General features: G+C 41.6%; 1 protein-coding gene across 1 annotated transcript; it reads right to left on the minus strand.

The window, feature by feature from the left end:
* Positions 1-1746: 1746 nt before the first annotated feature.
* On the minus strand, positions 1747-12048 carry ercc3 (excision repair cross-complementation group 3). The gene is made up of 15 exons (XM_080426811.1): positions 11885-12048; positions 10940-11139; positions 10547-10783; positions 10225-10274; positions 10005-10140; positions 8773-8943; positions 8408-8612; positions 7933-8247; positions 6930-7114; positions 5522-5724; positions 5310-5406; positions 4999-5116; positions 4732-4850; positions 3527-3676; positions 1747-3366 (listed from the first exon to the last, which is right to left on the minus strand). The coding sequence occupies exons 1-15, from the start codon at positions 11910-11912 to the stop codon at positions 3226-3228; spliced, it is 2355 nt and encodes a 784-aa protein (XP_080282937.1). The 5' UTR covers positions 11913-12048; the 3' UTR covers positions 1747-3225.
* Between the last annotated feature and the right edge of the window lie 387 nt (positions 12049-12435).

Genomic DNA, 12435 nt, shown 5'->3' on the forward strand with positions numbered 1-12435 from the left:
ATCTGCTTCTCGTATGTTGGATGCATGTTCGCTGCACGTGAGCAATCGTTCCTTAAATAGCAATGAATTGTTGAATATGTGTGAAATGTTGCTTGTGCAACCAAAGGCATGGAAAAGGATTGGCTCGCTTCAAAAGAAGGAGGAATAACTCAGTGTTTTGGGTGTGGGCGTAGCTCTGATCCATAGCTTTAGAAGGAGTTCCCCTTCACGCTAATACGCTATGTTACTTTCGAGCCGTTTCCCGCACTCTCCCGGTAGCGCAGGCTGCGCAGCCTCTCGTCTGTAGTAAAAATAAAAAATACAGTTTTGCTACTCACCAAAAAAAAGACGGATTTAAGATGTTGAAAGCCTACTTTCCTTAGTGGGAAAACTCTGAGACCCCCACCGTACGTCTAAAATACACTTTTTGCCCAGAAAAGAAAATATTTCACCGGAAAGAAAAGATCTGGTCAATGGAATTTTTCTATTGACAAGATCTGTAGAGGGCGCAGTGGAGTAACTAAAACATTGTTTCCTTCGGGTGAAATATTTAATTTTCTGGCCAAAAAGTGTATTTTAGACAGGAGGTGGGGGGCTCCGAGTGTTCCCACTATACAAAGTAGTCTTTCAACACATTAAAACCGTCTTTTTTTGGTGAGTAGCGAAAGGCTGTTTTTTTATTTTTACTAGAGACGAGAGACTGCGCTACCGGGGGTGTGTGGGCAAAGGCTCGAAAGTAACTCCTTCAAACGCTATGGACCAGAGCTAGGTGTGGGCGTATCCTCAAAAAACGGTTCTTTCTTCCTTTTGGAAAGGAAGGAGTGTCAACAACGTGTCAAAACAGTTCAATTGATTGGTGGAAGTGCGGGATGCAAAGCCCTCTAGTCTGGACTGGTTGTCAAACTTTTTCATGTCAAGGACCCCCAAATTGACACTTATTAGCCGGCGGACCCCCATTTGAAAAGATATTCCCATAAGAGAAGATGTTTACAGCTCCAGCAGTGATTTTCAACCATTTTAATTTCAAGGACCCCCAGTTTGACATGCATTAGGCTACGGACCCCCATTTAATGGCATTTCTATCTCTGGGACCACCTGGAACTCCCTTAAGGACCCCTGGCGGTCCCCGGACCCCATCTTTGAGCACCAATGCTCCGGAGGGACGCAAAGCTCCCCTAGATATGAAACAATGCTGGCAGGCCCTACTATGCTACTTGTAGACAAAGTGTCTTTCCCTGAGAGATGTTCAACAAAATTGTTCTGAAATCTAATTATTCCACATTATATGGTTATTAGCTTATGATTAATAAAGTTAAATCATGTTTCAAGAATGATATTGCAAATAAATACATAAATACTAAATAGACATATTGCCTGAACTATGGCTGCAGTCAGGTAGTGAAGGTAATGTAAAGCATCTTTTGAACAGACTCCTGGTACTGAGAATGGCCCTAAAACCAAGTTTATATATTATATTGGCAAGTAGCCATCAAAGCCATTCCTTATCATATTTATTGTATCAAAGAATGGTAACAAATCTCCCATTAAATCAATAGTTTGTAATAAGATTTTTTTTTAAAGATATGATGATCAATAAGCAATATTGTTTTCTGAGTGAATCCGCTTTGAGTATAGTCTACAGTGGATATGGTTTGTTCTGTCTGTGTCTCTTCTGTTACAAGGGACGTGGGTATTTATAGGGTGTGTAGTTTACCGTAGCACATTGTGACAAAAGTGCTGTATAAATAAATAGATTTGAACAAACACTGGAAATATACATTTTTTTTATATTTCCATCATGTAAATGCTACTGAATTCACATGAAAACCTAAATGGTTGAAGTTGTAATGTTGGCTCTTAGGTTATATTGTGTCCATTGCGTGATGGGTAGGCCTACTCCCTCCCAATTCCCTCAACCCATATTGAGCAACGTTTCCATTCACATCTAACCCATAACACTACGGTTCCATCTTTTGTCCTCCAATAAGATCACGTGTGGTCCAAACCTCCTCCAGAACCAATGAGGGTTTCCTTCTTCGCTGCAATGTCAAATCCAGGGATTAAATCAAAGGGGCCAGGGGGAAGAGTGGCTTTTCACAGGGGAGACCGTTGCTCTCTTCTCGTCACAGTGTGGCTCTGAGATAGAGGTGGCTATTTTCCCACGCTCACTCTTTGAAAGCTGGCATAAGTCACCAGGCTGCGGATGGTTGTTTTGGAAAACGTTCAAGTCTTCAAGAAGTGAATAAAGCGGATGTATACTTAGTTGTGCACCGAAAATAGCCAATCTACAAGCTCACAACCTGTGAACTTGTAGATCTGCCATTTTCGTTGGGTGACAGTGTGTGCAACGAAGTATAAACATTCGCTGTGTCTCTCCTTCCCATCCCTGGCTACTTCTCATGTTGAATCTAAATGAAACAAGACCTCCCTTCTCTTGCACCCTTCACCGTTTTCAATTACACCACAAAAACACACCTTGTGCAAAACTATGAAACTCTACTCAGTGCTTCAACATTAATACAACAAATAGTGAATATCTTTCGGATAGAATTACATATGTGCATATTTACTCAAGAATATACCAGCTTTCTGAATAACATCAGTGAAGTCTTCTCAATGTCATTCATTTGCTAACTTCCTATAATGTTTTTTCTATACAGTTTCTCCCCCTCTTACGCTTGAGAAAGAAAATCTTTTTATATTCATTTTATTTATTTTTATACAGCTGCACTTTTTACACAAAAGTTTCCCAGTCTCACATCCTTTGGAAAAAACACTCAACATCATTCATGACCACGATGCTGCTTTTACAAAAAACTAAACAAAACATGAAATTATTTACATCAGAACAGCTCTAGATCCACTGACAATGTGGGCTTAGGGATTGAATGTTTCAACAAATATTACAAAAGACAGGTTAAATCAGTCAAGGCACAAATGAATCCTTGCCCTTTTAACACTAATATACATTTGAGACTGCAGTACATACACAGACAGTAGTTACAGGACATCAAGCTCACGGGATAAAGCTCGTCATCAAGTTTAAGAGGGCAGCATCACCCTTATCTTGGAGGCACATCATTCCTAGCTTCATCTCCAGCTGCTCTCATCCTGCTTCAGACCTTCCAAGTCAACTTTCCCGATACTATGGGCTACTAGTCTGTGCATATTTCTTTCTGCCTCAGTCCTGTCACCTTGTAATTCCTGAGTAACCCAGTAGGGGGTGAAGATGGAGCCAGTGCACATCTACTTCTTTAAGCGGAAGCGCTTAAAGAGCGGATGGATGTTCTTGCCTGCCATGGAGGCTTTGCTACCCCGGTGGTACTCCATGTAGACTGCATCGTCTGCACCCGACATGGAGCTCATGGTGCCTGGTCGCCTTGAGAACTAATTGGGAGAGATGGAAAGAGGTAGGGATGGGAAGTACGGAAGGTACAGAATAAGAAAAATAAGAAGCAATAGAAATGAATATCAGAATAATGTAACACAAACTAAGCATTAAAAAACCCAGATCTGTTGTGTAACTCAGAAGGAGAGGGACTCTCACCTGTGGTCGTCCGCCCACCTCCCCTATCACCACTTCTTCCTCAGCATCCAGCTCTGACGCAGCCAAGACCTTCTGTAGGAGTTGATACTGCTCTTCTTTGGTCGAGAACATCAGGTCTTCCTCCTCCATACCTGCCATCTTAGTAATCACCTAGGACGCGAAAGAAAAAGCAAAGTGTGCGAATGAATAATAATAATACCTGGAATTTATATAGCGCTTTTCTAAGCACTCAAAGTCACTTAACATACAGAATGTGCGTGGGGGCCAGGGAGGAGGAAAAAAAACTTTAAAAGGGGAAAAAAATCTCGTATTAAAAGCAATAAAACACAAAAAACAAGAGTTGAAATCAAAGTCAACTCGGAAAAGCAAATGGGACGATTTCTAGGCAAATCACAGGGTGCATGGCTGAGACGCCAAATGCTCAGTCTTACAACGGTGGCAACAGGCACAAAATGTAACATGTTTAGATTTTCTCAATTTCTTTTGCGGTGTTCCTCATGTTATTCAGATGTGCTACACAATGACTGGCTACCAAAACATGGGACCTAACTCACAGTCTGCTTGTTCTTGTCTCTAGGCATTACATTTTGATACTTGGGCAGATTCATTTGGTGTCCACATGCTGACGCCAAAGTGACCTTTTGCATCCTATATTGAGGACTACGGAATGCAGACGTGGTTGACTCCATGTGGAAACCATGTACAATTTCAAAAATGTCAGATTATGACCGATTTTCACCCTCTGTGAACGGTGCAGAGTCGACTCGGGTGATGACTCGTGGCCTCCACAGGGCTCAATGCCACTGCTGTTGGCACCCCTGCCTTCAGTTTCCACATTGAATCATTCCACCAGTTTTTTTCCCCCCAGGCATTTACCCATGCTAACTATTAGGAGCAGTGGGTGTCACTACGTATATGATGCTTTTCATGGAAACGTTATCACAGTACACTCATGGTTCAACAGATGTTGGAAATGTGCTGAAAAGTCATGAGGGAATCATGAAATGTGTTTCTACCCGCCCCGAGATTCCTAGTTGCCTAGTTAGACACCCTTTAGGACAGAAAGAGCAGTGAGATCCATACATTGGACATGTTCTCTGACTTAAAGTTGTATCAGGTGTACCAGGCATAAGGTGAAATGTGTTTGGTGGAGTGGGGTGGCTGGAGTGCACATACTGTAGGAGTTCTTGGAGCCATGAACGCACCTTAAAGCTATAGCCTTGGTCTACCAGGAACCTCTGCCTCTTAGTGGAGTAAGCCATTTCTTGGGTGTCCTGGGACACCAGGGAATAGAAGTAGGCATTGTACTCCTCTGCCACCATTCCTGAAGTGAAAAGGAGTGAGTGTTAGGTGTCTCTTTGCATGATGTGCAGGTACACAAGAGTAAAGAACACTTGTGTAACAGAGACTCCCTAAAAAAAGTATATTCTGCACTGCCGACATACTTTTTTGAATAAGCAAAAGAAACTGACCTTTCTTGGCTCTGAGCACTCTGCCAAGCCTCTGGGCCTCTTGTCTGCGGGATCCACCATGAGATGAAATCTGAATCAGGACATTCGCCTCTGGCAAGTCAAATGAAGTGTCTCCAACCTGTGAGCGATATTAAGGAATTTAAATAAGGGCACTATTCTGCTTTCCTATCAGATGTCAGTGTTGGCATACATGTGCATGGTTGACATAATAGTCAGTGCACTTCGGAGAAGAATTACTGGTAAAAAGTATGATGATAAAGAGGGGTTGTTAACAGATTACAAGGACAAGGCGGCAACAGTCATGTCCTGACCTTGGAGATGAAGATGGTATTAATCTTGGGGTTGAGTTTGAAGTTCTGCAAGATCTGCATACGTTCCCCCTGGGAGGTTGGGCCATAGATGTAAGGCCTTGCAAGGACAGTTAAAAACAAAAAATGTTAGAGTTGAACCAAACATGAGGCAATTTTGAGCAAATAGGCGTTTGACTGCAACAATGAGTGTGTTAATTGTTTCAACAACTTACTTATTGAGGCGGATGGCGTAGTCCTTCAGGGCGAAGACGTTATCAGCAAACACAATGATCTTGTCATTGCGTCGCTCATGGAATTTAATCAGAAACTGACAGGCACGGAACTTATTGGGATTCATAGTGTAGAACAGGATACGTTTCTTGGTCTTAATAGCCACGTATTCTCTGTAAAACTCAGGAGACATTGGGCACCACACCTGAGGGACAAGCACATACTGTAGGTGAGTTCTTCAGAGAGCGTTCATCCATTATCCATTAAGTTGTCAAATTCTAAACCCAAGAATATTATTCTTGGTTTTGGGATATATGCTTTATCCAAATCCATCTAATCTTTCAAAAGTGTTTTTTTGTTTTCATTTATTGTACGTCTGTTTTATTCTGTTTACAGTATGAGTAGAGCCACCACACTTTACAGTATGTATTGAGAATGTGACACATTACCACATTTTGCATGGCATTTAGTAAGACTAATTATGTAACTGAGAACAGGCACACCCCCCCCCCGACAAAACGGCACGGGACCATTTATTTTGTGCGCACCAAGTCACATCTCCAGGTGCTCTTCTGAGTACTAGACCTAAAAAGTTATGTGCACCCCTGCCCATAATGCTTGCGTTTATGGTGTGGGAGGAAACCAGCGCACCCGGGGAAAACCCACATGGAAGAACATGCAAAATCCACACAGAAAGGATTCAGAGAGCCAACCACTATAGCAGTGTACCATCTCCAATTTGAATGACTGTCTTATGTAAATAATAAAATGCATCCTGCTTCCAGTAAGGCTTTAACTGGTGCCCTGGAATGCCTCAGCTCTTTCTACAAGCCAGGTGCAGAGACCTCCTTCAGAAGACAGTTTTCAGACATTTGTGTTGATCACTCAATATGAAATGTGAAATATATTTAAGTTGTCTATTTAATGCTTCCGTCTTTAAGTCAAGAATTCCAAAATACAGAAATCTTGGGGGACAAGTTTGCATTGTGTTTAGAAAGTGAGTGTATTGTTGATGGCACAATAATCCACAACTATCTGACTGCAGAGAAGATTGGCAGACCTCCCCAACCTCCCTCCCCACCCTCTGTGTGCTAATTGAGTGAGACGGAAGAAATACAGTATGGACAACCAGGAGGAACTTAGACAGATCAACATCTATGATGAAGTATAGCTAGACCAAGTATAACTAAGCTAGACCTACTCGGTGGTCATGCAAGTCGGAAACGATGCAAGTCAGGAATACACGCCCCACCCGTTGCGCAACACTTCTGTTATCTGATGTACTAGTTGTACCCGTTGGGAACTGGCGTGGAAATAATAAATCCACAGTGTTCATTTAATTCTGAGTGTACAAATGCACCATTATGGGCCAATTTGGATATAGCAGTTTACTGCCACAGTAAGACTCACCTCAGCACACTGGACTTTGGCAATATAGCCATTGTTCTGCAACTCCATCCAGTTGGCTTCAAACAACTTAGGCCCAATCAGGAAGTTGAGATCCACTATTTTGTCATCTTCCCTGACCAGTGTGGCAGTGAGACCCAGCTTGCAATGGGCCTGGACAATGGTCAGAACACGACGGAACATCTTGGCTGCAAAGAGCACACATAACTGTTATAATACTGTCTCAACTTGACCAAATTTACATTATTGTGTGCATCATTCAATAACATCCTGAGCACATCCTTTATATTTAAATGACTTTTGTAAATCCACCCATGGACACATTTATCTTATTAAATTAAATGGCAATAGGTCAGATGACCTGAAGCAAATACTATAGGTACATCCTCAAAATCCTCTCAAAGGACCATACAGGTGGTCTACGACTCGGTATACTTGACATTACGGCCAACCTTTTTCCATAGTATGCTATGATTTTTGAGGGAGTCATTGGATTCCATTTATTTCATTATAACATGTCAAGCAACGTGCAAAGGCTTTAAACTTGCATTAGATAGGTAATTCAGCATTCAGTATTGACAAAGTTATGTTACAGTTGCGTTACACGCATTTTTAAGTGTGGATTGGATTGATTTGAAAAGTCAGGCTGAAAATACTCCCATGGAAAAAGATCGATTTACCAATTAAATTAGTAAAATAAATACATATACAAATACATCCATGACTTGTTGACTATGTAATGATGTTGAGGCAACATTGACTCAGTTATTCAGATAAGTTTGTTAACATTTTAATGACTTTGGAGAAATAAATCTGAAAGTAAAGCCATTAATGGGACAATTGCCTGTTTATGTAATATATATAGTTGAAGCTGTCAATAAACATTTACATGTACTGTTTTACATGTACCTGTAAATGTTTTTTATATTTACTTGTAACATAACTCAGGGGTTACAAAGGCTGATTTACTGTATGCGTTATATTGGCAGTTGTTGTGACAGCTCACCAGGGATGGTGTGAACCTCATCTAGGATAATTAGCCCCCACTCCTGACTACGCATCCACTCCATAACCCTCTCCGCCTCCCAGGACCGCTTGGTGGTGTGGCCCAGCATAGAGTAGGTGCTGATGGCCACAGAGCAACCGATGGGCTTGTCTTTGGCATCAGACGTGAATCTGCAGATCTGCGAGTCATCAATGGTGGACCACATCTTGAACTGGGACTTCCACTGTTCTACTGACACAGAGGAGTTGCCGAGCACAAGGCAGCGTTTACGCACCGTGCATGCAGCCGTCACACCCACCAGAGACTTGCCCGCTCCTGGGAAGGAAATGAAGGACATCAAATATAGAAGCACGTTGCCCATTTTGATGTGCTACAGAATAGCTTTCAATGCAATTACTTGTACTTTTCTGAGAATATGAAAACAAGATGTACCTTTACATGTAAATAACCTATCACAGAAACTCTGTTGTCTCACCGCAAGGCAGTACAATGACTCCAGAGCGAGCGCGGCCATTTCCAAACATCTTGCGCAGGCTCTTCTCCTGGTAGGGCCGCAACACTGCGGTGGGCTTCAGGTCCATGTTGATGTCTGGGTTGACCGTGTCATTGCGAAAGTCATACTCGGCCAGAAGAGGGTACTCAAGCTGGATGCAACGCTTCTGCAGCTCTTCAATCATCTCCTGAAATGGTCCACATGAAAACACAACAGAAAAGATGAAACGGGAGAGTGTGTCTGCAGTCTAGATTCATATATGTAAAAATCAACAATTACAATCATATGTTGTGAATTAATGTAATTACATTAAAAGAGAAAGAGAGTGAGGTAAGATTGACACCGACCTGTCTAATTTCACAGGACACAGTCTGTGTCTCCTCTTCCTCCTCTTCTTCCTTATCCATCTGCTCGTAGTAGCTGAAAATGTCATCGGGAACCTGGGTGGTTGAACTTTGACCTTCAGCGGTCTGCTGGGAAGTAGAAGCCCCTCCCTTGTCCTGCACGGTCTTAGAGATCTGTATGAGGGAATAAGACTTCATCAAGACTTCCAAATGGTCTTATTTGGGTACTGCCAAAGCTCAACATACCATTAACGACTTTCAAACAACTGGCGTCCCTACTGTATTGTAGCAACATTTTTCAAAGATGTTCAAAAATAGCAACAACTCCATTACTTGTTGTACCATGAAGTATATAGGGCTTAATTGGTTAATCACTGATGAAGAGCTGATAGCTAGAAACTGTTTCTCTGCAAGCCATCAATGTGCTATCAGCTCAATATATCACACAACAAGACCACATTGGCCAACCAGTGAGTAAAAAGGTACTGTACTGACTGCAGGGATGACATTAGAACAGTCATGTAGGTGTGCTTGGTAAACCAGACACAAATAAACAAAGGGAGATAAAAGGTAAAAAACAACCCAAAAAAAGAAAAGGAAAAATAAACCAGATAATATATGGTATATTCATAACATTTCAATGATCAGCATTTCTTATTTTTTTTTATATTCTACTAAATAAATAAAGCCAATTAAAAAAAGGTTTGAGAGCCTAGGTTGCATTTACAGAAAGGCCTACCTTTCTTTTCAATAAAGATCCAATAAGTGAGATACTTAGTAATCAATGCACAACAAGGACACAAACATGTCACACTACGTCAGATTACCTGAGCGGATCTGCCTTGTTTTAAAGTGATTTGTAAACCTTGCACATACACAGGATGAAAGGAGCGCTCCTCTTACCTTGCCATAGGAAAAACAAGATTGTGAATGGTAGTACACTGATGGAACGATAGTGTGATTATAATAAACAATATGTTGGCTGAGTGATACTGATATGTGGTCCTATCATGTGTTTGTTTATATGCCTAGGAGGACCTAGTGTTTTTACGGTACATAGCCAGTGAGAACCAAACAATGGAACTATGCTTTTTAGAAATGTATATCTACGATATGTACATAGTAAAATCCTCAGTGTTCATTTATCCATTTGTAACTCTGATAGAACTCTAAACAGAGGATTTTAAGGTTTGTGTAATCAAATTAACTGGAAGAGGGGAAATGGGTTGCCATACCGCAGATTTACTGTGGATGATCTCAGTGATGAGCTCAGTGTCCGCTCCGTCGGCAGTACGGAGACGGCATTCACGGATCACGTTGTCCTGCAGGAGGCGCTGAATCACATCGGGGAAGGCACTCTCAACAAAGTATCTGTGTTAGATAATATGGCACAGTTTGAAAACATTTGCTGAAAATAAAATAATGGATATTTAGGCAAAGAGGACGTGATTTTACCTGTTGTGCTTGAGCACCAATTTCACTTTACCGTAGCTCATTGTACAAAGCTACGAGACAGAGAGAAATGTAATTATAGTCAAGTGACAACACAAACACACATGACACTGTCACCGGATATTAGTGAGTACAATGTTCTTTCTGTCAAACATTATGTATGGTACGGAATGTGGTCATTTCTGATTTGTTTAAACACATTTGAGGGGTTTACAACAAGTCCAACAAAGTCTTAATTAGTATGTATGTATGTATGTATTCACACATCCTCATCCCAGACACTCGCATCCCTTGTATAAAAAAACGTGTATTATGTCTCTCACACCTTGATGAACTGCACAATGCCATCAGGTATGGATGTTTTGCTGAGTTTCTGCAGGTATTCCACAATGTCAGAGGTCTGCAGTCCTACACTGACAGCTGCATAGAGGGAATAAGCTGTCAGCTTGTATTCGTGGACATGGACGGGCCTGCAAACAGGCTCTGCAATCGCCACCAAGAAATCTTGCGCATATTTGTAAACGGGCGAGAAGGCCTCGAGGAAAATGTGTCCATCTGGAGCCTGGAGGAGAAGAGACAGAAAAATAAAAAAAAAGGAAGATAGAAACATGTAGAGATGCAAAGTTCAGTTGTTTTAGAATCAGGACACTGTATGAAATAAAAGGTGATTCTCATTACAAGTATATCTTGGAGAGTTAATCAAATCCTACTGTCTTACCACCCAGAGGGGACGTGCGGCGTGATCATTCTTCAGGAGCATCTGAACACGGTAGTCTTTGGCCCCGTACTCATCAAGTTTGGTGCTGGCCTCATCCACCTGTTTCCCCGCAGCTGCGGGTATGGCCTCCTGAGATTCACTGCCCATCGCCTCCTCCTCCTCATCTTCCTCCTCATATACACGCTTTTTGGACTTCTTTTCTATGGGTAGACATCGTACGTGTCAGTCAACACGTTGGCTAAGCTTGGACACTATCAGCCGATGGCCATGGACAGATACACACCAAGAAAGATGTGGAGAATTGAATTGTGGTAAGATTGTCAACAAATATATAGATCTGTTGATTCTGTTCCGAACCCTAAACACACAGTTAAACGGACCCTTTCCTTTCACTACTACCAGTGGGCTGCCCTGGAGAAAGACAACACAGCAGCCTGAGAGTGAAGGTGTCAGTCCAACACTAGTATGGTTGTATTGTGTGGTTATTAGTATGTGTGTGAGTATTAAGGTTAACAGTAAGTAAATATTGGTATGCATCTAATCTACCTTATCGTTATTCACAAATCTTATCTAACAACAAGATAGCTCTTTATGGTATGGGGAGGGTATCGGTTTGTCCTGCATGGGACCGTTAACTGGAAACCTTCCAACTTGGGACTATATTCGTCGTAGTAAATAAACACAGTTGTTAGTCACGGTTGAGATAAGACGTAGCTATCCTCTCCTAGTGAATGGCTCTTTCAGTTTTTCAATATAATGTCAAAACGCAACAATCAGGATGATTCTTCTTGTTTGAACGTCACTTGACAGTTGACACTATTTATCATGTCCTAAAAATGTCCTAAATCCCCTTTTGGAACCTCACTCTCCACGCTCCTAGATGAGGTCCCACTGTCTCGGGTCCTCGAGTGAGGTTCAAAGCCCTTCGAGATAAGATCTTCTTACCTCGATCTCCTTTGTCCCTTTTTCCCATTTCAGAAGCGCTTGAATGAGCCACTTATATAGTTGGTAATGTAAATAACTAGCTGACAACTTTAAAGTTTATGATTTCAAGTTCGACACAAAGCCCAACGATGATGTTCACAGTCAGGTTACCATCCGTTACCATCACGCACTACGCAGTCAATGAGATCTCTTCCTGGTCATGTGACCAATGTCGATTCCAGCGTTGCCAGATTTTGTGAGAGAAATAAGCAACCAGGTCTAGGAAAACAAGCCCAGAAGAAGCAACTATAGGCACTTAGGCCATATATGAGCACTTTAATCCTGTCCTACTCCTGTACACATATTTGAAACATTCTAACAACACAAATCTGGTACGGGGCTCCCTGGCACAAAACATTTTCAGATGGGGTTTAGGGACAAATACATATTAATGTGGTGGTGTACATGACAATATTTGAGAACCACTGGTTAAAATAATTAAAACATTTTGAAGCAATTAAGCCTAAATAAGCAACTACACTTTAGAAACAACTCCAAACAAGCCCCAAAAA

The sequence above is a fragment of the Gymnoscopelus braueri genome (genome assembly GCF_963280865.1).
Source record: "Gymnoscopelus braueri genome assembly, chromosome: 1".
Classification (NCBI taxonomy): domain Eukaryota; kingdom Metazoa; phylum Chordata; class Actinopteri; order Myctophiformes; family Myctophidae; genus Gymnoscopelus; species Gymnoscopelus braueri.

Coding starts and splice junctions, on each gene's coding strand:
- ercc3 (XM_080426811.1), bottom strand. CDS start 11,912: ATGGGAAAAAGGGACAAAGGAGATCGAG. Junction 10,141..10,224: donor TTGGTGCTCAAGCACAACAG/GTAAAATCACGT, acceptor TATCTAACACAG/ATACTTTGTTGAGAGTGCCT. Junction 8,944..10,004: donor TCATCCACAGTAAATCTGCG/GTATGGCAACCC, acceptor TCCCTCATACAG/ATCTCTAAGACCGTGCAGGA.